The sequence below is a fragment of the Zophobas morio genome, unplaced genomic scaffold (genome assembly GCF_036711695.1).
Source record: "Zophobas morio isolate AGI-343-1 ecotype UQ-CSIRO unplaced genomic scaffold, CSIRO_AGI_Zmor_V1 ptg000007l, whole genome shotgun sequence".
NCBI lineage: Eukaryota > Metazoa > Arthropoda > Insecta > Coleoptera > Tenebrionidae > Zophobas > Zophobas morio.
The window spans coordinates 8,237,089-8,261,519 of NW_026972112.1; the positions used below are offsets into that span (position 1 = coordinate 8,237,089).

Genomic DNA, 24,431 nt, shown 5'->3' on the forward strand with positions numbered 1-24,431 from the left:
GTCAATCAAAATATCTAACCTACAATTTCAACGATATTCGAACTTGACAACTCGCAGTACAGAACAGACTCGCAGTGTGAAGCTTTGATTATAATTTTTATAATTTAATCAGAGATTTAATTAAAGGTGTGAATGAAGTGCCAAGTGCCAACTGTCATAGGGAATTCAATAGCAGCATTCAAAAGTCCCTAGATTTTAACATAATTTTGACATAATTCGTGCACAAAGTTGAACTTGTTTCAACTTTGTGTACGCACACAAGGATTACATAAAACGTTCATAAGCATAAGAATTACGTTCGTCCATTGTGAACAGGGGTACACGTTTTCCATCGTTTCAACTTTATGTATTTATGTAAGCTTTATGTACTTGTTATGCCTTATGTCCATTGTGAATGGGCAGTAAGAAGCCTGGTCAGGGCGCAGAACTCGGCAGGGGATTATCCCTTTTATTACAATAGCAATAGCTGATGGCAGGTACAGACTTTCATATTCGCCTCTTCCTCGTAGAATTTAAACACAATTTTATGTTAAATATTTTGCAGTTTAATTTTCTTTATCATGTTAGACACTCGTATTTTACCAAATTCTCTTTTTTTGTTTATACATGGTTCAGCCATATAAACTTAGTTTGTTATTACTACTTATATTTTCTCACATTACAGTTTCAAATAATCTGTTAAATTGTATGTATTATTTGAACACCAACAATTTAAAAATACGTAATGCAGAAAAACAATGATTTGAAAAGTCACACCAATTAGTGTCATTTATCTTTCCTGTGCGGATTTTAGTTATTACCGTACAACAACTTTTTAGGTATTACATTGCATCGCTTATTAAATAATTGTTCAAATTGAAATATGTTTTGTGCAACTCGGCTCGTAGTACCAATGTTTTTTGTAATCTAGTTGATACGACCATGATTGTATGGTTTTGATGAGTACCGAATTGTACTTTGATATTGCTCGAAGGACCTTTGTTTTGTTGTGTGCGAAATAATAGACAGCGTTCGGTTTCGATGTTTAAATACAGGACGGTTACAGAAGTACTGAATTTACATTTGTATTTACAATATCAGGTAAAGATACCCAAAAGGGTCAGTAGCCACTTCCGTAAATTGAACAAAATACATATTCACATTATAAAAAAATACAAAGTTAATGAAATTCGCGATTAGTTAGTATAATTGCCTAGATAAATACACCCCTACGAAATATTTTAACAATAATAAATTTAGTACATATTTACCTGAATTTTCGCAAAAGCCGTTGTTAGGCATTCCCTGAAGTCATTGTAGTTATCAGTTACTAATGGATTTTCAGGTAAAAATAAAAAATACGCCAATCGAAAATGTAAAGAGAAATTCTGGAAAGTTTTGTGGCATTAGAGGAACAAAATTTTGTATAAATGGGCGGAACAGACTTACGAACCTATTATTTGTGATTTGTCAGTGTAAAGTTACATACTTAGATAGATAAACATTGTAGTGATTAGTGTTTACTATTTACTTAGTTAGTGTACTATTTAGGTTAATTTAATAGTTTTTAGAATAGTGAATACGTAAGTGGTAGACAGATATATTCAGGAATATGGGGCATTCATTCCAAGAAAATTCTCAGCATATTTGGTAAACGCAAAAGTAAAAAACGACTAATTACTTTGATCACCTTGATATTTTTCAAGAGTTATAGTTTCCGCTGAAAATGGACTCTCGTTTTAGGCATTTTGTTTATTTCAAAAATTCCTACGTTTTTTTTGAAAATGCAACATAGTGTCTTAAACATTTTTATGTCACGAGCATGTATATGTGTCGCACTGCTTTTAAAATTTTGTTCTGAAAAATTTCAGTTTCACAAATCCGGCCCTGTGCACTTTCACAATGCGTGTAAGGATGCTGTAAACTATCGACAAACTTAAACACGGAACCGGTTCATAAAATTCATATATTTTTAACACAACTTTATTAAAACGCATTTCAAGTATATTCAAGTACTTGAAGTATTTTGAGTATTTCAAGTATATGCAAGTACTTGAAGTAATGTACTTGGATTATACTTCAAGTACATGAGGAAAGTACTTTCAGTAAAAGTAAGTACTTGGTACTTTACTTGAACACTATTTCAAGAAGTACTTTGTACTTGGTGCTTCAAGTACTTTTGTTGAGTATTTTGAACAGCTCTGACCATCTTAAAAACAAATAATAATAATAATAATACAAAGTAATCCCACAGGCATTTGCCCAATTACTGGATTACATCACTAATAGGTAGGTAAACAGTAATAGGAATAATGAACAGCGCAAAATAGATAGTAAATATTCAACTAAATTTCCATAGTTTTAAAGATAAGCTTAATTTGACTCATGTTAGTAAAAAAATTGTCGAAGGTTTTCATGATGTTAGTTCTCGGTGCTACAATTTCAAATAGATTAGTGCTCCGAAAACATGCTGTTACTGAACGAAACTTTAACATACTCAGTAACTGTGGGCAACTTATGTAGGAACGAACTAAATTTAACCAGCATTAATACAGAGTCCACCATTCTTCTTCTCTGAAGACTGTGTAACTTAAACCTTTTTAGAAGTAGGTCATGTAGAAAACCTTGATTCGGATAAACCCCATGAATCCTGTAGGCAAGGTATTTTAGAAAACGCCTTTGAATTTTTTCGATATTAGAAACATGAATGTCATAAATACGGGTCCAGATTCTAGATGCATAGGTACTCCAACTTGAATCCTACGAAAGCAAGATACAGACTTTTTAATGCAACAATATCGTCGATTTGTTTTGAGTGTCGAATGACAAATCCTTTCAGATTATGCAATTAAACAAATAAGTATATGTGTAATGTTGGTTGCATACTAACAAATCAATTTACAAACGAAGGTTAGCTCTTGCTTGTTGAAAACTAGAAAAACTAGTGAAAGAAAATAACTTCTGCAGTTTACTTAAAAGGCGAAAACAAAGTTAAAAAAACTGTTGGAAAAGGTATCCATTTTCCTGTATACATACTTGACACGTCTTTTCATGTTTTCAAACACATTTTGTAGTGTAGCAAGAGTAATGTGGGCACTCTCTTCGGTAATTCGGTCTTTCAGTTCTTCTATGGTGTGAATGAAAGTTTTAAAAATAGTGTTTGTTAGATGACCGATCAAGAAGCAATCTTAGAGGGGTTAAATCTGGTAACCTTGGGGGGTGAGATTAGGATCGCTGATTGTATAAAATAATAAAATCAATGCAGATCTCAAAGAAAATTACACGTTGCGTAAAATTATTTTTTTTAAACTTGCCTTTGGCATTGTACGGGCCTAAATTCCCCATTTTTATCGCCTATTTAGGGTCTTTTTGTTTTCTAAAGCTAAAATCCGCTCTTCATAGTCATTTTGTTTTATAATTCCTTCATGATTTAAGCTAAACGTGTTGCATTTCATCTTTTCCTGTTTTATGAGATTTTTTTCAAGCAACACCACTTCGCATGTCAACCTATGAACAATTGTAACAAGAAATAGAGATGTACCTATGGTATTAAAAATTTAGAACAATAATAACGGATAAGTGTAGTTGGAAGAACTATACATAATTGAAACCTAGGGGAATGCTTGTATCCTTCCATTTAGAGCAATGGTTCCAGCATAAGATGTGTCAAAAAGATGTACCTATATAAACGAACAAGAAACTGCTTAATGAATATGGTTAAGACACTTATCTGTCAGAGAAACGAATACAAGTCTGATGAACAACGTGCTTCGCACGTATATGAAGCAGCTGACTTAACTGATTTTATACAAACATAAAGCCTGTAAAACATATCCACTTCCTCGCCTCTAGCCGTTAACATCGTATACAAGATCAGTTCAATTAGCTCCGGCCCTGTCAATTTTCGAAGTAAACCCTGCTCTCACAGGAAGCGAAGGTTAGCCCTCTAACCGCAGCGTCTTTTGGAATTCGGAATTATTAGTGGTTAACGGTGCCGTGGGGCTCGAGGTCGGGGTTGGGCTAGGGTGGCGTGTTGCGGTCGCGTGACGAGCAAGGGAGCAGCACGCCTGTGGCGCCATAAGGGTCGTTCCATCGTTCCCTTCACCTCAGGGCACCTCTTTGATCCGCAGGTGCACTCGAAAACGCGCCTTTTCGAAGATTCGCGCACCGACGATGACTCGGTACAGCACAAATACTTGCGGTTTATCGGCGAAGGCATCGCTGCTACTTATGCATGCAGGGGGCCGTCGTACACTCAGAAAAGTTCGTCGGATACCTATCATAAAGAGCGGATCTATATGCACAAATATCTGTCAAAATATGTAATAGAAGTCGCAAGGAGTGAGATCACATTAGTTGTATGAGCAGTAGCACCATCCTGCTGACAGTAACATTACACTAACTAATCATTACCCAATTATGGCAGCATTTATTAAAACTGTTTTGTTAAGTATAAATATATTTTTTATTCCACACCCACTAGAATGCCATATAAACTTTACATCGATAATTAACTGTCAATTAACTGTCAACCTTAATTTTTTTGGGATCAATCTGAGATGTTAAAAATGTTCCTTATTTCAACGTATTAATTTTCAAACGAATGCCTAAAAAAATCCCGTCCCCTGTCCTAGTTTTCGCTTTTAAATCTTCCAAACGACCAAACAACCCTCACCTCTTGCATTTACGTGTAAAACACGTCTTTTGTCGGCTATTTAAGACACAATTAGCCGTGTTCCTCGTTTTATACATTTTCGTTGACTTTTATGTATCTGCCATGGCATTATTGCTTTTCTCCGTTTCTCAAAAGGCCTCCGCGCCAAACGCAGGTAATTTTGTGGAATTCAAATCGTGAAACGGCCAGGTAGGTAGGCGTTAACCATATACCTATTGTTCTACATAAATAATCCTGTCGGCTCTCAACTTAGTTCAGGTTAGTTTTCTGTGCAAACACATCCGAAAAAGTTAATTTATCAAAGTTTTAATATCACTTCAAAGCTACCGGTTTTTAATTTATTCAGGAACTAAACTATTTCGTTACCGTCTAATGTCCCCATTAATTAGAACGGTGCAATTCGGATCGGGAGGCGCAAATCCTTCCTGATGGTCTGACCATCAGACCACACAAAAACTAGACAGGTATCGCCTGGAGATAGGGACTTTTGGCGTCTGAGACGCGACCCAGCGCTCATAACGCCGTTTTAACAATATACCATTATTAGTGAAAAATAAGGGAACGCACGCAACTTAAGGGTGCTACTATTTTTAGGCAGGTGGGGTGTAATTACGGACAAAGCCGGCCACTATTAGGAAAAATTGCCACTAACAGTTATTGGATTTTACAGAAATTGAGCTGCGAGGTTGGAGGCTATTTTTGCAAGGGGAGCAAATTAAATGGTAAGGTTGTACGAAGTTATTTCTGCTTAAAAATAGCTTGACCGTAGCCAAAATGTTAGTTAGCTAAATTTGGAATAATTAATTTACCTGTTGAAGTTTAGAACAAGTAGAAACTATTTAATTTGTATAAACTGCCGAACTAACGACTGAAGAAACGATGATTGCTTTGTATGTACTTATTACAAAAAGAGAAATGGAGATTGTAGAACATAAATGGGTTTAGGGGAAAGAAGGGAAGGGAGAAATCCCTGATGAAGAAAAAATGTCGTTTATATAAAATTGACATAAAATAGTATATAGTGAACCAAGACCTATAAGGTTATATGGCCATCATAAAAGTAGTTGACCGCAAATAAATACCCCCTTTGTGTGGTTCGCACTAGAGATGAGCGATATTTCACTACCGGTGATTATTTCACCGTGATCTGTTTGTCACTGTTGGTAACCGTGACTGGTATCGGCAAGTAACGGCGACCGTGATTTTCCCTTTTAAAATTGATTCCGGTAATACGAAACAGTGAATGGTAAATTTTGCTTTTATTTTCTTTTCATACAGTTTGCTATAAAATCTGAGGCGACATCTAGTTATTTGGAGGTAGTTTTTCTTTAATTAATTATGCATTTTATGCATAATGTTTTTATGTGCCAATGAATTTACATTTATATATGATTTGTTGTTATTTATTTGTTCCCAACAATTACTGTTTATTCATTCATCGATATATCGGAATTTTCTGCTGTTCACATGGCACACCGTTTCACCGTTCCTCCGCGAAAGAATATTGAAACCGTTCCTACGATCACCGTTCCTGCGATCACCGTTCCTCCGCGAGAGAATATTGAAACCGTTCCTGTGATCACCGTCACGGTGACAAGAAAGAACCGTGAAAAGTCGCGGTTCGCGCCGGCGCCGTGATCCTAATATTAAATCGCTACTTTCGTCGCTCGCCGTTCCTTGATCACCGTGACAAAATCACCGTTTAAAATCACCGTGATTCAAAAGGAACGGTCGCCGTGATCACCGTGATCGCAAAATCACGGTATCGCTCATCTCTAGTTCGCACTAAGCTTACCGGTTGGCAATAAATCATCTTCTAAACATTTCTTGCTCATATTTAACAGGGCCGGCTTTCAAAGCGAGTGGTTATTTCGGAACCCTCAGCGGCTGCAGGTAGTAAAGAAATAGTGGAGTGGTGGATTTTCATATTTAGTGAAAGCCGCCCCTGAACGAAACCACAAGAGCCGGTCGAGCTGCAGTGGACACGTTATTTACGACCCTAAAACCTTTTCTATTGTAAACAACTTAACTTCGACACAATGGGATGATTTTATGATGGCCATATAACCTTATAACTCTTGGTTCACTATACATTCTTGAAGCTCAAGCCTTCGTTGAAAGGTTTAGTAGAGTGGAAATACTGTGCGAAGACCATGTTGAGTCATCAAAGGCTCTCTTAGTTTTAACCAGTGGTGTATTAATCGCACAGTGAGTTACAAACTGAATAATGAATGCCGCTGACGGTACTACCAGTACAATTTCCTCCCTCTCAATTAGCCAGACGGCATTCTATTGGTGGATTCTTAACAAAGGATCTCCACTTTCGATGTTTACCGTAAGAAAAAGTAATCATAGCAATGTCGTGTTGTGTCTGTTACGATACTTTTAAGATGTGAAACAATAGAAAATAATCTGCTTATCACAGTGTCAGAATAAACTAAAACTTTTTTGACGATCTATTATTTAAAAACATGTATAAGGATAACAAAAGGTTAATAAAATTACATGAACATATACATCCTTTTAAATTCTAAATACCTATGTTATCGTTATCGTATTCAAACTTTCGACTGGAACAAGAAAGAAAAAAAATCACAAGTAACAAAAAAAATTGGAAATATGGCATGTTATCAGAACTAGACATAAGAACAAGGAAATGAATTACCATAAAATAAATTTTATTTCAAAAACTGTAGACTAGGTACATATGACGATTTATATAACGGATCTCTGCAAATGCTACCACCTTTTTCGGTTACTGCTGATTTTATAAGCATCCCTTGTTCAATATATTCCAAGAATTGCTAATTTTTGCTTTAATAAAATATGTAGAAAATTTGTAGCTCGCTGCGCTCGGTTCATTTGCGAACTGTGAATTTGCTATTTGAAACATGTAACATAATACCATCGAATTTTGACATTCTCATTTGACTCATGAGACTTCATCGATGGTCGATGGACAGGTTCATGTTCAATGCATCAGTTTTTTTACATGACATCATAGATATTTATAGATATGGTTGATATCATATATTTATAACGTTGCACAAAAAAATCTTGTTATTCAGTATGATATATATTTTGTGTTTAAAATTTCCACATACTGGGTATTAAATGTAAGACGAAATAATATATTTGACTAAGTATATAAAGTAATAGCAGTAACTTTTGTATTTTTAGTGTGGTAATAGTGAAATGCCTCATAGACGTCCTAGCAACACAAAACACTCTACAACAAAAAAATTACCAGAATTTTTTCTAGATTATTTTGATTATGTTATTTGCGACGCCCCATATTGTGCAGTACGCTAATATTTTAAAATCTAAATGATTTTATGTGTAATTAATAATAATAATACCTAAGTATCAATTGTTTTTCCCTTGCATTTCACCTATTAAAAAATTAAAACAGTTCTAACTATTGAAAAGTTTATTCAGAAACAGAAAATGTTTAACAACCGAAAAGAAAGTGACCAACTAATTTTTCCAAACACAAATCAACGTAATTTAAAATAAGAGAAGGATAAAGTGCCATCTCTTGTACAATCATCTGTCTACAAGGATAACTCATGCTAGTTACCTGGCTCACCATCTCATTTGTCAACAACGTAAATACTTTCGCTGTAGAACTTTTCGACCTTTCAACAGCAGTTACTGCCGAAGACGGACATGGTCCAGTAAGTGCATAATTTTTGCATTCGTCAACAATCAATTTAGCGCATTGATAATCAACATCATATGAAGTCCAAACCTTACTCCATGTCGTCATCAACATCAAGTTTCCAGTCTCGAGCACATTTGAAAAGCAATCGTTTAATCGATCAGTCATTTCCGTCCCAAAATTTGTTAGATCTGCATTTGCTGTAGCTAAACAGCTGTCTACGGTAGTGTTATCACCAGTACTATTCCTAGCATTCTCCGCCAGAATTAAAATTTTAGTTGAAATGTTATCGATTTGGTCGTTGATTTCTTGTTGAGCCTGAGCCTTCATTTCTGTTAGTTGACTTAGAAGAACAGACGATTGGTTATACCTAAGGGAGTCGAGTGCTCCTCGATATGTTAGCATTAGGTTGTTCAGTTCCTTCAGGGCTTGTTCGGCATCTTCTATAGTACTTCCTAGAACCTTGAAAATTGTTGAGAATAAAAATAAAATGTTAAAAAAGAACTTATTACCTGTAGGTTATGTAAACTTATGAAGACTAAAATTAGTGGGAGCTTCATGATCGCTACAAGTGCTGACTCAAATGAAAGTATATAAAGTAAATTCCTGATATTTATAACTACTCTGACTGATATCTGATCTGATATCTGTAAAAAAGTATATACATATTTTGGTTTGAGTTTTGATTTAATCATTGAATATGAAATGTTTTTACACCAAACATTTTAAGTACTTTACTCTAGATTGTTTTACAATAAAAAACGAGAACGAGAAATTGACCTAAATATTATAATATTTGCTCCAAGTTCAGATTTTTCTTAGGAGACTCATTTTTCAGCCACAGTGTGGTGGAGGCTCAAAATAACGCCCTGGGTAAACTAACTATAGACAGTGTCGCAGATGATCTCCTGAAACAGTGGTTTGTGTATACTATAGATTTTCTGAACAGAAACATATTTAATTAAACTTAAGATTATCAAAAGTATTCTTTAAGTGTGAGTTCAGTTGTTGACTACTCGGAAATTGACAAGTCAATTGAGTGGAGTTACGACTACGTTAGACAACTTTCACGCCGTGTATGATAATCTGCACTTTTGTGCTTGTATATATAACTATAGTGAACCAAGAGCTATAAGGTTATATGGCTATCATAAAATCATCCCATTGTGTCGAAGTTAAGTTGTTTACAATAGAAAAGGTTTTTTTTTTTTAGGTCTTGCGGTTTCGTTCAGGGGCGGCTTTCACTAAATATGAAAATCCACCACTCCACTATTTCTTTGCTACCTGCAGCCGCTGAGGGTTCCGAAATAACCACTCGCTTTGAAAGCCGGCCCTGTTAGCATGAGCAAGAAATGTTTAGAAGATGATTTATTGCCAACCGGTAAGCTTAGTGCGAACCACACAAAGGGGGTATTTATTTGCGGTCAACTAATTTTATGATGGCCATATAACCTTATACGTTTTGGTTCACTATATTAGACCTTTGCGAACAATGTATTGAAAGAGATATCTTTTTTCTGAATTCTGAAATCTTTTTAAGATCTTTTTTTCTGATTTCTTATTTTAAAAAGAGTTTCTTAAATTATATTTCTAAGTGTCTAAATACGATAAATGGACTGCTGTACTGATGAAAATCAACATTTAAATATTTGGTTTTAGCTTTTAATCAACACTAAATGAAACAAATCAATAATAACTGGAAAAAAAATAATAAACACTTAAAATAATCTGCCAAATCATTCTAAAAATCACCTCATTACAACAAAGTTGATAAGTCTTCATAAAACATGTACCTACTTTATCTTAAAATAACAATCTTTAAGGCACTCACAATTTCGACACAATAGCTGAGCATAATGAAGCATAAAGGCGAAAATCTGCAATACTGAAATATCGATAAACTGAAAAATTAATCGTTAAATGAAACAATTTTAAAGAAAAATTCTAAAATCGTAAAATTGACAAGGTGAAAAAAATTTAAACTATAATTATTATTTGAAATACAGGGTGTCTCAGAAGTAAGTACATTAATTTTAATCAGTTATAGCGCTCATCAAAATCAACCACTTTTTTAAATAGGATTTTGTCAGAAAATTTTTAAGTACCTATCACGTTAAAAATTGTTAACGTTTTATCCCAATTAATGTTACCCGCCCATGAATCCTCAGTTACCCATGGACACTAATAATTATTATAATTAATAATTTATAGTCAAAAACAGTTAGTAGGATCCGTATTTTTCTAATTATGTCAACATGATAAACATTTAGAGAGAAATTGAAAGTGCTGCTTCCTAATGGCGTACGGAATTTCATCGTCTCAAATGTGGGTGTTGATTACACTTTGCCTTGTGTATCCGGCCTCATCAGTTGATAGTACAAGAGATACAAAATTTGCTTGTTGGTTTATTTTTCTAGAAAAATACCGAAACCAAAATTTGCAAATCGAAAAATTGAAGAAATGAAAAATTGCAAATCTAAAAAATGTAAATTGAAGAATTGAAAAAACGAAAAATCAAAATACTGAAAAACTAACTAAATTGGTCCTAAACCAACCCGAGTGATACTGCCTTAAATTGTAAACAAATTCTAAAAAAATCCCCCAAAGAATCTGAATAACCATTGCTGATAAAATCAACTTTCAAATTTATAACAGGTATAGATAAATCTTAATCAACACTCAATGAAATAAATAAGTGGTAACTACAAGGACGAAAAACATGTGGCAAACACCTGAAGTAGCCTATCAGAATATTATAAAAATTACCTCTGTAACACAATTTATTACTCTTCACAAAAAAATATACCAGTGTTACCTTAAAATACTAGATAATACATATTTAAAAAGTAAACAATTCCTAAAAAAATATATCTAAGGATCTGAATCCACTCAAGGTTCTACTGATATAAATCAAGTCTAAAGAGTTTGGTCTAGATTTTAATCAACACTAAGTGAAATAAATACATGATAACATTGATAATTGTAAGGTCGGCAGCAGCAAATAATCAACACTTAAATCAACCCATCAGATTTTTCTAAGAATCACTTCATTAGAACACAGATTATCCGTATTGACATTTGATCTTAATTTTTAGATCGTAAACAAACCTTGAAAATACAATGTACGAATCATAGATCTGTCGCCAGGAATCAACACTTAATATTTGATCTAGATTTTAATCAACACTGCAAAGAAAATGATAACTGCAAAGTTGAAACAATGCATCAAATCTTTCTAAAAAGCACCTCGTCACATTGCAGTTGATCTTGACGAAAAATATCTACTTGAATCTTAGATAGTAAACAATATTTAAACAACTCACTTCACAGAAATCTACAGTAAGATTTATTACACCTAACAGGACAAATATGTTGCCAAAAATTTTAACTGCTGTGGTGATCGCTTTTGCCACAATTCAGGTAAGAAAGTTATTCTATATGTGTACATATCTGAATACTGATTTTAAATTATTCTTCACAACAGATTGATGTCTGTAAGCCAAAATCTTTAAAAATTAGCGAAGATCTTGAAACTGTGTACAGTTTATTCAGGTCGTCGACAGATCGGAATGTCAGCACATTTATGGGTCATACGATTGATGTTGAAAAAATCCAAAACCAAACACTTGAAGAGCAACAGCTCGCCGCCATAGACATTCTTAACAAAAAATTAGACGATATAAAATCGAAAATATCACAGATTGAAAAAAATCTTAAAGAACTGGGTATAAACGAGTGCACTGTCGGTTACATTGACAAGATCGAAGTCTACCGTGCACAGTTAATTAATCGTACCCAAAAATGTACAGAGTTGGTTTTTTCTGCATTTTCTGCGCTTACGCGTGCGACTTATTTATATGCACTTTACCGGGGAGAAGACTTCAAGACCTGTTACTACACTGCTGTACGTTCTTGTTCAGGTGCTACATCCAGCCGTGATGGTTGTACCAAGTTCATGCTTGACAAAATGGCAGAAGCTGAAGAAAATATGATTACTACTTTTAAGCTGATTCAAACTAACTATGACAGCAAGATTGCTAGTCTGAAACTACCCTGCCAAAATTTGATTGAGTTTGAAGTTTCAGTTTATCCAGACTATTATTTGCAAACAATTGGTAAGTGTGCTGACAACAGCATCAGCAACAGCTATCCCGACACTTGCCCACAAAGTAGTTGATATGAAAACTTATTTAAGTTTGCTGTTTCTGTATTTTTGTTATAAATGTACACAACTTAATAAAGCTGAAACCAAGTCTATGTTTACTATTTCAAAATACATAATTGCAAAAATTTCCACTGAAATAAATGCGAATATACAGGACGATTTATTGTAAGCCTGAAAAAACCAGTGATTCTTTCTTTTTACTTCAGTTAGTCATCACTAATCAGGTTAAATATTATGACAAATGTGGATTTATACTCGTATGTTATACCGCAATCAAAGTACGTAGAGTTTCTACTCTCATGTGGATCACCCTATATATTAAGCATTTCGAAAAGTAACGAGTATTGTCTGAAATTTAATTTTTTGACATAAAAAATAATTATATTACGATATCATGTGAATGTAGAAAATTTAATAAAACTTGTGTTATTATGTATTGATTAAAAAGAACTGCAACCTGTGTTACCTATACATCCATGCTCTTCCTTCTCCTACTTCATCTACCGAGAAAATATTTGGAAAATTTATTATTTCTGCAACAGAAAAGCTTAAACCCTCACCAAAGGTCACTAACATGATCATATTAAAGAGAATTTGTCTTATTTAGACTACATTGAACCGGTTATAATGAGACCAGAATTTCGTACTTCATTAATGCGAATTATTATTACGAAGAAACCCAAAGAAATAACATCATAACTCAAATTTATTTTACATAATTAGAACAGTTAACCACATGATTTAAAATGGTGTAATTTACGGTCACATGTCTTTAAACCGAATCTCAATCACAATATTTTCTAATGTTTACATTAAAAAAAGAAATCATTAGAAAACTTGAAGGGCGTTATCGGAAACTGGGAAACTGGTAAAGAATCAGACACAAAATGTAAGGACGGATTATAGGGATGAAATTTGAATGCATCTTAAAAGTATTGTAAGGATGTTTAAAGTAAATAGTACAAGGAACATGCTGGAAAGTGTAACTTCGTTGTCTTGGTGTAAAAATGAATTTATAATAGCAAAAATGTATTAAATTCGTATTCATAGTGCTATAAATATATCTACATATGTCATTAAAATCATTAGTGCACCTCTGTTTAGCAAGTGTTTTAAGTATTTGCTCCTCCTTACCGAGCTACATTTTTTTAGTTATCTATTTGTTGCTTAATGAAAGAATTCCAACTCGAACTTGTACGGCAGCAGCTCTATCATTATGTCAATAAATCAAAATTAGATCACACTAATGATTGAGATAATTTAATGATTCACAAAAGAAAGTGATACCTAGTTACGTAAGAGTGAATGTTTTTGCACCTTTACCACTTCACATCTTAAGCAACAAAACCGCATTAAATTGATTTAATAATAGTGATAAGCAGATCTATTGAATTTATCTAAATTGATCTAATCTGAAGTGAAACAGACATTGTTGTAGTTGGAAGTGGAACTGCATTGCTTAGAAAGCACTCGGATATAAAAATATAGAAAAAATATATAGATTGTCTGCTGGTATCATTTAACGATCAATAAAAATCCTGCAGGTGAGACCCCTTCACGGTTATTCTATTTTATACCCGTTAATTTTATTTTTCAATTCGAAATTATTTATTACGGGAATAAAACTGTAAATTACGTTTGCTGCATACTCCGAAATTTTTTATTCGATAAATAGCCCCTAATTTATGGTCGTGCTTGGAGACCTCGATATTTATTTTAATTGAAGCATCTTTTAATTGCTGATACATTATTTTATTTTATCTAATAATTACATTAAGAGTGACGTCATGTTTAAAGCGGGTTTTTATAACGAGGTCTTTATTAAGAGATCATAAAATTGGTCATATATTTTTCCAACCTTTCCATTTTATTAGCCACATTCGAGGTCCTTAAAGTTTATAGCGTGTGTTTGAGAGAGTCAATGGGAAAAATAAATTCTAAACTATTCGTAAAATTTTAAGCGGAAATGTCTAAAAAAATGTCCACACAAGCACGATTTTCGCCGTTCCATCCATATTTTTCTTTAATTCCAGCCGACCCGCCCACCACAATAATTACACATTGACGCAATAATACAAAAAGATGCTCATCTACCTAAAATTTTTAATCAAGAAGAGCGCCCTCACCACCGGCCCCTCGTTAAAGCGGCTTAATTAACTCCGACGTTTATTTAAATTTCTTTGTGTTCAGCTTTTTTACTACGAACAATTAGGGGTCAAGCGAGCTAAATAAAGAGTGTTTAAAACAATGCGAGCGCTGATATTTGTAGTTGGTTTAATTAATAAATTAGTTCTTTGACGGCGCCAGTCGGCATCTCCCAAAGAAAAAATAATACATTTTTAACAGGATCTTTAGAGGCATCAACGCCTTTCTGGGTGTACAGTCAAAGATAAAATTAACGACGAGCTATTGACCTGCCGCTGTTCTGTGGCTCATTTCGCAACAGAGTTTTTATGAAGGGGCTACACACTGTAATAACCTGTCGAAGAGAATACAAGCGTAGTGAATGATATTGGTTCAAAACCCAGCTCTATATTCAGCGGATACAGTGTTGAAAGTATTCAGGGAATAAATTCAGTCGGTTGAAAAGAAACAATATTTTTTATGAAAATGTTTGAATGGGTAAATCAGTTTTGTTAACTGTGCTTTTTGTTTGCCAAGCGTAGTGGATATGAAAACGTGGATCTCCCGCTTCCGTCTGTCTGTCCATTGTCGCCTATTGACAAGCTTCTTTGATAATTTCCGAAAATAGTGAGTAGATTGTTTTGAAATTATTATATTGTAAGAACATCGTTCCGATGGCAAAATTATCTGTGCATTCCTTCCAAAAAATTGATGACGTCACATCAAAATTTTGCTTCTATATCTTGATCCAGTTTTACATTTCAGAATTATTTATACGGGATATTTCAAAAAAATAAATAATGATGCAATAAATTATTTTATTGGATAAATGAAAAAGGTTTGTCTCATTTTTATTTACACATACATCCATAACACATAGTTATTTTCATTATTATATTAGAATATATTGTTTTAGTAAATATTTGAGTCAAAAAATGTATATGTGTTTGGTAATGAAACATTATCGTACCAGTGCGGTAAATGAAGTTATTATCTAGCACAAGTAATTGGAACAAATAAAAAAAAAATGGAGTTGTTGGATATATCAGATAAATAAGACCTTTTCAAGTTTGTATTGAACTTAGCATGCGAATGATTTATTAAATTTTACAAAGTGGAAATTGTTGATGACATTTAGATCTAAATTGTTGCTAAACATGATGTCACGATATTTTCTAGGCCGCCACTCCAATGTCAACGTCTTTTTCGATTGTAGTATCAAACTAGTTGAGAGACGGATATTCGTATAATGTAGAGTCCGGCAAATAGTGAACACTGAGTTTTGCCGATTGCGTTCCTGAAAGGAACAAAGTTTCTATGAATCAGACGTACATGAACACATTTTAGGTTTAGAATAAGCAACTCAAAGCCCTTTTAGGAACAGAAAATCAATGTTCATTATTTGGCGGACTCTACTTTCGTCCAGTTTAAATGGATTTTGCAAGTAACTATAGGGAAAAAATTTATTAAAATTGTTTCTTGTTTCATTATTAAAAAAAAATAACTTAATTTTTGTGAAGATTTAGAATCCAAAAAATTAATAACTTTATGGCTGTTCATTTTTTCTAATAATTGTGGTAATTAACTCCGCTTTTAGTTTTCACATGTATGGTTCCTCTTTTTGGATTTGTGTCATTGTTCAGAGGGGCAGCGACGTCCTTGTTACACTTACCTGAAACGGACATTTCAACGTCTCTAATTTACATCAGCCGATTTTCCTCCCACTTGGTTCGATTCTCTTTGTCTCTGGTTCGGTTCACCGACGAGGTTTTACAACGGCTCGTTTTACGATTTGGAGTTCGACTAATTATACGAATTTGTACATCAGAGACTGAAAATATGTGTAAATTGACGTTAAAATGTCAAGAATAAAATACCTATCTATTTTAGCGTTTAGGTGATCATGCGAAAACGATACAATTTATGCTCAGCTCAAAGCAGTTATTTAAGACAATTGTTGTTCTATTACATGTTTATTGGTTTTGTTATTGAGTGACGGAATACACGTCGTTACAACAGTGACAGTGTAAATAAAATGTTATTTTTTAAATTTGTTAAAATGCACTTTTCAGTTTTTTTGTTCTATTTTATGATTCGTTTATTAAAATACTGATGCACAGATTTCTTACACTACATTTTTTTCAAACTTTTCAAAAAATTATCAACTTGGAAAGTTGTTTTCTTTCCGAAAATATTGCAAGATTACCTTGTTTCGACTTTTGTTATATTACCGTTAGGAATATTTGACATTAATTAGAGATAATGTTACTTACCTAAACGTGTCACGAACTTCCATCGTGCTCTTCATGTTGTGTTCTCTTTAAAATTAACTTGTCATTACAAAAATACAGCTCTCTTCGTTCGTCAAAAGAATATTATTAATGGTGTTACATGCCAACCAATATGAATGATCATTTTTTACAGTCTTTTTAAAAAAAATGTGCTTTTCAATTTTTCCGCAAACGTAAACTCCTTTCAAGATTTGTGAACTTCGAATTCAACTATTTTTGAAGACACTTGCAAATATTAAAATTTAGGGTTGCAACAGATTTTCAATAGTAAATAAGGAATCTTAAACTAAAATAGTCAGCGAAGTTATAGTTAAATTGATCGAGAAAAAAAAATACAACTGTGGAATCCGTTTCAAAATACAGGCACGTACAATAATCATTGAATTACTTTCTCGTATGTTAAAACACGTTGCGCCATCTATCAGACAGAAGTCCGATTAGCAGCAAGGTTCGTCACCCGAGAAAAACAGTCACTGTCTGGCAGGTTGGAAAACCAACTGTTGCGTCGCTCTTAACGCGCACGCTCGTAGTAAACACGCCTGTTCCTTCCCCACTACTGGTAGTTGTCATGGTTACAATTATTAATAGCAGGTTTACCATTGGTTCGTCCAGAATGATACCATACTTTTAATATGGCAACGCCTGGTTGTGGCTGCTGAAGAGTGGCAGTCGGTGTTATGGGTTTGCTGGAATATACACAATACGCACATTTGTATTTTCCAAAATTTTGCTGTTAAACATATTTATTGGATATTTTTGACTCAAGAAACAAAAGTAATTTTCTTACGAAAGAGAAAATTAGGAGAGCAGAACTGAACAAAGTTTTATTCATTCCAAAAAAATCATTTAAAATCCTTACTAGCGAAATGGTGTAATTTTTTGAAATCTTGTAAACTTTACAAATTTTCTTCAAATGTATTTTCGAACTATTTTTGTTTGCTGATATAAATACTATTACTATCATCAATGATAAAAGGAAATTTATTTGAGTATAAAGCAAAACAAAAAAGCTGTTTCTTTTTCGTTAAAACGATGTGGTCGAAGTAGTGATCGTAACCAACAAATAAAACTGCAATAATTTATATTTTTTTTGCAAAGAGGTAGAACTTCCTATTGCCTTCATACTCGTACATACAAATAATTGCAATAAAACTGTAAATACTTACATAAAAATTCTATAGGTATAATTATAGAAACAAAAAATAAAACCATAAAAATTTACCTACTCCACTTTGGATAACTTGTCAAAAATAAGTAATCGTAGAAAACCTATTTATGGTAATTTCTAATAAAATAATCTCCGAAACTACTGGACCGATTGTTATCAAATTTTGTACCTATGTATACTAGGAATATCATACAGATGGTCAAATTCTTACCAAAATTTGGCTAATCATCCCCACCAACATTGTGACGACCTCCGCTCATTATATTGCGTAATTAGCATTACCAAAATTTAATGAAATAATATACTCTTGTACTTGTGGTCTACGAATGTACCTTGATTCTGTTTACTATTGTATGTGTTTATTGTTCAATTCGTTTTTTTACCGCAATTTTGTTTCAATATTTCTTCTAAAAGAATCAAATTAATGGAATTCGACATGTTCCTATTTTTTATGATTATACCTACTGTTACCAGATTTTTTAATTGATAGTTACTTAATTATAAACCTTATAATCCCAAAATAATTATGTTTATGTATAATCTGCCACCGCTATCGCCGCCACTGCCGCCATGAATGATTTTCTAAATTTAATTTTTATCCAAACCGTAGTATAACGTTATAAACGACTAGAGCTTGTCATCATGAGTTTCCGACAGATTAAGTTTATGATTTTTGTACTCAAACCGTAAATCACATTGTAAATCTTAAAATGTTGATAACATTTGTCAGGACGTATTTTTAAAATTCAATATCTCAATTGTTTATGGAAATTTTGACACGCAGTTATCACCAGTGTTTTCAGCGTATAGAACTCTATAAATCCTCCAACGAACATTGTCGACCTTTTTCATCGGAAATAAGATCCGGTAAAAGCCGCTTCTTCCGCACAAACATGGGCTTTGTTTAAAGATGATGATCAACTATTTAAAAAAAAAAACGACTTTAAGCTATATAGAGAAAGTTGTTAGGTATACCTATTTAAAATTTCATAACAATAAGTCTACTAATAATGGAGATTTTATTTTCCAAATATGCATTGTAATCCCCATAAGAGCAAACGTGGTGACACGAGCATAACCTTTAATAAAATCGACAAAATATGACTCAAATTACATTGAGTAAAAATTTAAACTCTGAATTTTTACTCAAAGATAAGATAGCATGGGGTATAAAATTTAACATGGCAATATGTACCAACTTTTTCAAGGTGTGACGAATTTCTCGCCTAGCGTTTAACCTAACTAAGTATATAGTGGACCAAGAGCTATAAGGTTATATGGCCATCATAAAATCATCCTATTGTGTCGAAGTTAAGTTGTTTACAATAGAAAAGGTTTTAGGGTCGTAAATAATGTGTCCACTGCAGCTCGACCGCCTGTTGTGGTTTCGTTCAGGGGCGGCTTTCACTAAATATGAAAATCCACCACTCCACTATTTCTTTACTACCTCCAGCCGCTGAGGGTTCCGAAATAACCACTCGCTTTGAAAGCCGGCCCTGTTAAATGTGAGCAAGAAATGTTTAGAAGAGGATTTATTGCCAACCGGTAAGCTTAGTGCGAACCACATAAAGGGGGTATTTATTTGCGGTCAACTACTTTTATGATGGTCATATAACCTTATACCTTTTGGACAAGTATACCTATATGTATACAAGGACAAAGCCAGAATAGAAGCAGTGATATTTGTGTTGTCAGTGTGGCATACAACAAGCCTATCAGCAAAACCACAAGAGAGGTCAAAAATCTCATCAGAAAACACAGAATTGTTTGAACTACTTCATTGTTCTAGTCCTTCATTTCCTTACGAAATTGAGCAAAACGTTATAACCCTTTTCAAATTTGACGCTGTCCGAACCCGGAAAATGTCTTTTTGTTATTGAGTTGTATTATATCTACTGCAGGGGACTACTCAGTAAATCAAAAAGTTAAAAATCAATTAAAACTTTATTTAGAAGCGGAGATTTCTTAACACTGGGGTATAAAATTAGGAGCATTAATATTTTCCAAACACAAGCCAACGTAATTCAAAATAAGAGAAGGATAAAGTGCCATCTCTTCTAAAATCATCTGCCTACAAGGATAATTCATACCAGTTATCTGGTTCACCATATCAGTTTTCAAGGCAGTAAACGCTTGCTCCACATATTCGTTCAAAAATTCCATATCAGATATCAGCACATCCGCACACTCTTCATTTCCGTAGTTCTTGCATTGTTCAAAAGCCATCATACCGCATCGATAACTAAGATCATATTCATCCCAAACCTTACTCCAACTTGTGTACAACATATAATTTCCAGTGTCAAGCATACTTCCATAGCAGTCGTTTAATCTATCAGACATTTCATTGGCAAAATCTGTAAGATCTTCATTTGCAGTACTCAGACAATTGTCTACGTTAGCGCCAGTACTAGTCTGGGTATTTTCTGCCATGGTTGAAATTTTGGATAAAATGTTGTTCACTTGGACGAGGATTTCTTGTTGAGTCTGAGTCTGCATTTCCATCAATTGACCTCTAAGAATGTCTGACTGGTTGTTCATATGGAGGTGAAGTTCTCCTTGGTATGATAAATTGAGGTCTTTGAGGTCCTGCAAGACTTGTTCGGCATCTTCTATGGTGCTTCCTAGTACCTTTAGAAATATATACAATAAAAATCGTTATGAAAAAAGAAATAAGTACCTGTGGCCTGAATAAAGTGATGAAGACTAAGAGGAGCGGGAGCTTCATGATTGCCAAAAGAATCGACTCGAATAATGTATTTACAGAAAATTATCGATATTTATAAGTTACTTACATCTCTCATCTGATCTGAAAGTTGTTTACGCATATTTTTATCTATTTTTATTGTGTAAAATATCATGTGAAGCAGTTTTGAGTCAAGTTAATAGATTACATTTAAGCAATGAAGCTCAAGTGGCTACTTAACTTAGTTACATGTTTTATCAATTTTTGTATTGGGAAAAACCCCCACAAAATGTCTTTGTGCGTATTTACGACGAAAATAGCTTTTATGTATACAGGTGTTCCACTGATATGATAATGCTTAAATTCGTTTTCAATCAGTGATTAATTATTTAGATTGTTGAAATTGGTTTAATGCTTTCTAAAAACACAAAAAAATTTTGTACGTTCAAAAAATATGTTTCAGTAGATATATGAACTGTTCCGTTTGTAATTTGCAAAATGAACTTGTATTTCTTAGAATAAACATAGGTAAATACATTTATCTTCTGTTTAGATTTATTTGACGAAAATCAAGAAAATAATAGAATTATTTATGATATGTGCACTTTTATTTTCGAGAAATGCCAATATTTAAAAATATCATGTTTCTCAGTGTAATGATGATGAATATTTGCAAGTTCGTACTTTTAAGGTTGTGCTTTAACAAACTTAAAAAAATTAGACGCTATGATAATGCAAACACGTGCACCTGTGGCATCAAATTTTTTCGAACATACAAAAACTGAATTTAAGAACTGACTGATTTGAAAGACAGCACTCAGGAGTGTAAAAGCAGCATCCAGATTGATTTTACAAGGGGGTTGAAATAAGTACCTACCATAAGTTTTATATAAACAGCGTATTCTAAAGATTAAATTCACTTTTCTGGTGTTACTTTTTTAAGTCGTCCTCTATTTTCAAGAAATTAGCATGTTAACTTAACCAAAATGAGACTAACCTTTAGAACATAATGTATTTTTCTTTTTAAATTATTATAAATAAAAGAAAACTTGGAATGCATAAAGTAGCTTTTTTGATCATTTAATAAAAAAGTGTTTCAAAATAAAACAAAGAAATACAAAATCATTTTATGGAATATTTACATACTTATGGAGATGATCTTAACTTCACAGGATAAAAAAATTTTAGATCCTTTTCAGAATAAGTAGGTACATGGAATTTAACTTATTATTTTGAACGACAAATCATCTGTAAACGATGTTTTTTAATTATTATTCTCTTCTTCGTATGCTAATGTTATCAATTATTATTTATTATCTTCACATATTCTCATTCTCGCATACTACCTTTTTATGTGTTGAAACATCTAATCTTTTCTTAATTCCTTTTTACAATAATTTTTCTTCACATCAAGATAAATTTCAAAATGTGGTAATTTTGTCTTAGTTTTTAACGAAATATAAACAGTATTGGTTTTCAATTATGGTTGCATTAAATATTCAAATTTCTTTAAAAAACGTTTTCTCTCCAACCTGAGTAAGGTATGTTTTGATGTTATTTTAATTCGGACGGTCAAGAAAATGAAGCACATGTGCCATTATTTTAGAAAATATGCCCGAGACTAGTTAAAATAAAATAAAAAAGGAAATACAAGTTGCCAAATATTTCGTCTTATTAAAAATAATCTACAATTTTGTAGCTGATCAATTTCAAAATTTGAATAATAAAACATTTTTTTGTGTACAATGTTTTTACGAAAATTAAAGACATGTGTAGTTGTGTTATTATATAGAATTCCTTTAAAAAAATACGACAAAGTTTTGAATGATTGAAACATTCTTAATATATTGGACTTAAAAAAAATAAAAATAAAATAAAAAAAAGTCGAATTTTAACAGGCTGCAAATTCTCTCACATATTGTACTAAGGACATAATTAGAGAGATTATGGCATGTGGCAATGTTTAAAGCCCGACGAAGGAGGGTTTTTAATTTCCCGAGAGCCACAATCGACAATTATGCCCATAGTACATGCAACGTTTTATTCTATTTTAGTTTCTAACGAAAGATTGACTATTTCTGGCAAGATTGTGTGAATTGCGATGCGAACTTTAATACATAGCTGACTATTATTTTGACGTTATAATGGATACCACGTTGTTTATTTGTTAAATAATTGTATTTTCAAAATGCAAACTGAAGTAATGTAAATAAATAATCAATCTTTGATTAGCAATTTTTGACTAATCTGTGCCATAAAGACCAATTTATGCCCCCATTTGTGTGCTTCTAAACAAGATTATGATTCTAAAATAGAATAAAATGTATTACTAATGGGTTTTTTTAGTAGGATGCCCCTTCAAAATTGAACGCACTAGATGTTAATCAATCGTACTCAACAGTGAAATAATAAATAATAAAACACTTGAAGCAATCCTTGATGGATGATTCTTGTAAAAATCACCTCATTGTGAATTATCTACTTGCATCTTTAGATAGTAAACAATATTTAAACAACTCACTTCACGTAAAAATATCCAGTAAGATTTTTTACACCGATCAGAACAAACATGTTGCCAAAAATTTTAACTGTTTCGATAATTTGCTTTGCTGCAATTCAGGTAAGAAATTTATTTCATTTCTCTGCAAGTCTAAATGTTGATTTTTTACCTCTCTGACAGATCATTCTGTGTAAACCAAAATCTCTTAAAAGCGGCCAAGAAGATGCTGATGCTGCTTTCTATGCGCTTCTCGCACGTGTTAATGGATTACTTAACGATTTGGATGCTCATATGAGCAGTGTGATATCACCCCTGATAGATAAACAACTTGCAGAGCAACAATTAGTCGCCACAGAGGCTATTAACAAAAAAATAAACAATGTACAAGCAAAAATCTCACTGATTCAAGAAAATCTTAAAGAAGTAGGGGTAATAGACGAGTGTACTAGTGGTTACATTGACACGATTGAAAGTTACCGCACCAACTTAACTGCTCGTACTCAAAAATGCACAAAGTTGACTTCTGATGTAATTTCTACGATTGCGAATGAGACTTATACTTATGGGTCCAATCTACTAAATGGTGTAATGAGCTGTTACGCCAGAAGTAAGGGTATTTGTGGATTTGCAACGAATGATAGTTGTTACGATTTCCTGATTGATAAAATCGCAAAAGCTACAGAAACTATGCCTACTGAATATCAATTGATTACAATGAATTTTGACAATAGGATTGCCAGTCTTAAGTTACCCTGCCAAGATTTGATTGAGTTTGAAATTTCTGTTTATCCGGACTATAATTTACAAGCGATTAGTCAATGTGCTCAAAACAGCATCAGAAACACTCGCCCGGACATTTGCCCCGAAAATAGCTGATGTAAAAAACTTATTTATAAGTTCTGTATTTCTGTATTTTAACTGTAAACATTTAATAACACTGATTTCAAAAATAAAAACGTCTTTTATTTATAAAAATAAAATCAAGAACTGTTAGAATATATTTGCGTCATTTTGGATGCACTTTGAGCAATAGCAGAATTAAAATACACCAAGCCAGGTGTTTGTCGGAAAATAAACAACAGAAAAATGTGATAGGGGCACAGCTTTGGTGAATACTAATCAGTCAGCGCAATTAGTATAAAAGAACGACAAAGCTCGATTTTAGTCAGTTGGGTAGTTCCA

The 24,431-nt window shown here is 33.0% G+C and overlaps 2 protein-coding genes across 2 annotated transcripts in view; one reads left to right on the forward strand and one right to left on the reverse strand.

Annotated features, from left to right (window-relative positions):
* The window catches only part of LOC135124412 (uncharacterized), a 199,123-nt gene that overhangs the window by 174,092 nt on the left and 600 nt on the right, over nt 1–24,431 (forward strand). The gene's annotated exons all lie outside the window — the stretch shown is intronic.
* LOC135124074 (uncharacterized) lies at nt 19,989–20,820 on the reverse strand. Its single transcript, XM_064048934.1, has 2 exons — nt 20,744–20,820; nt 19,989–20,694 (listed from the first exon to the last, which is right to left on the reverse strand). The coding sequence occupies exons 1-2, from the start codon at nt 20,789–20,791 to the stop codon at nt 20,029–20,031; spliced, it is 714 nt and encodes a 237-aa protein (XP_063905004.1). The 5' UTR covers nt 20,792–20,820; the 3' UTR covers nt 19,989–20,028.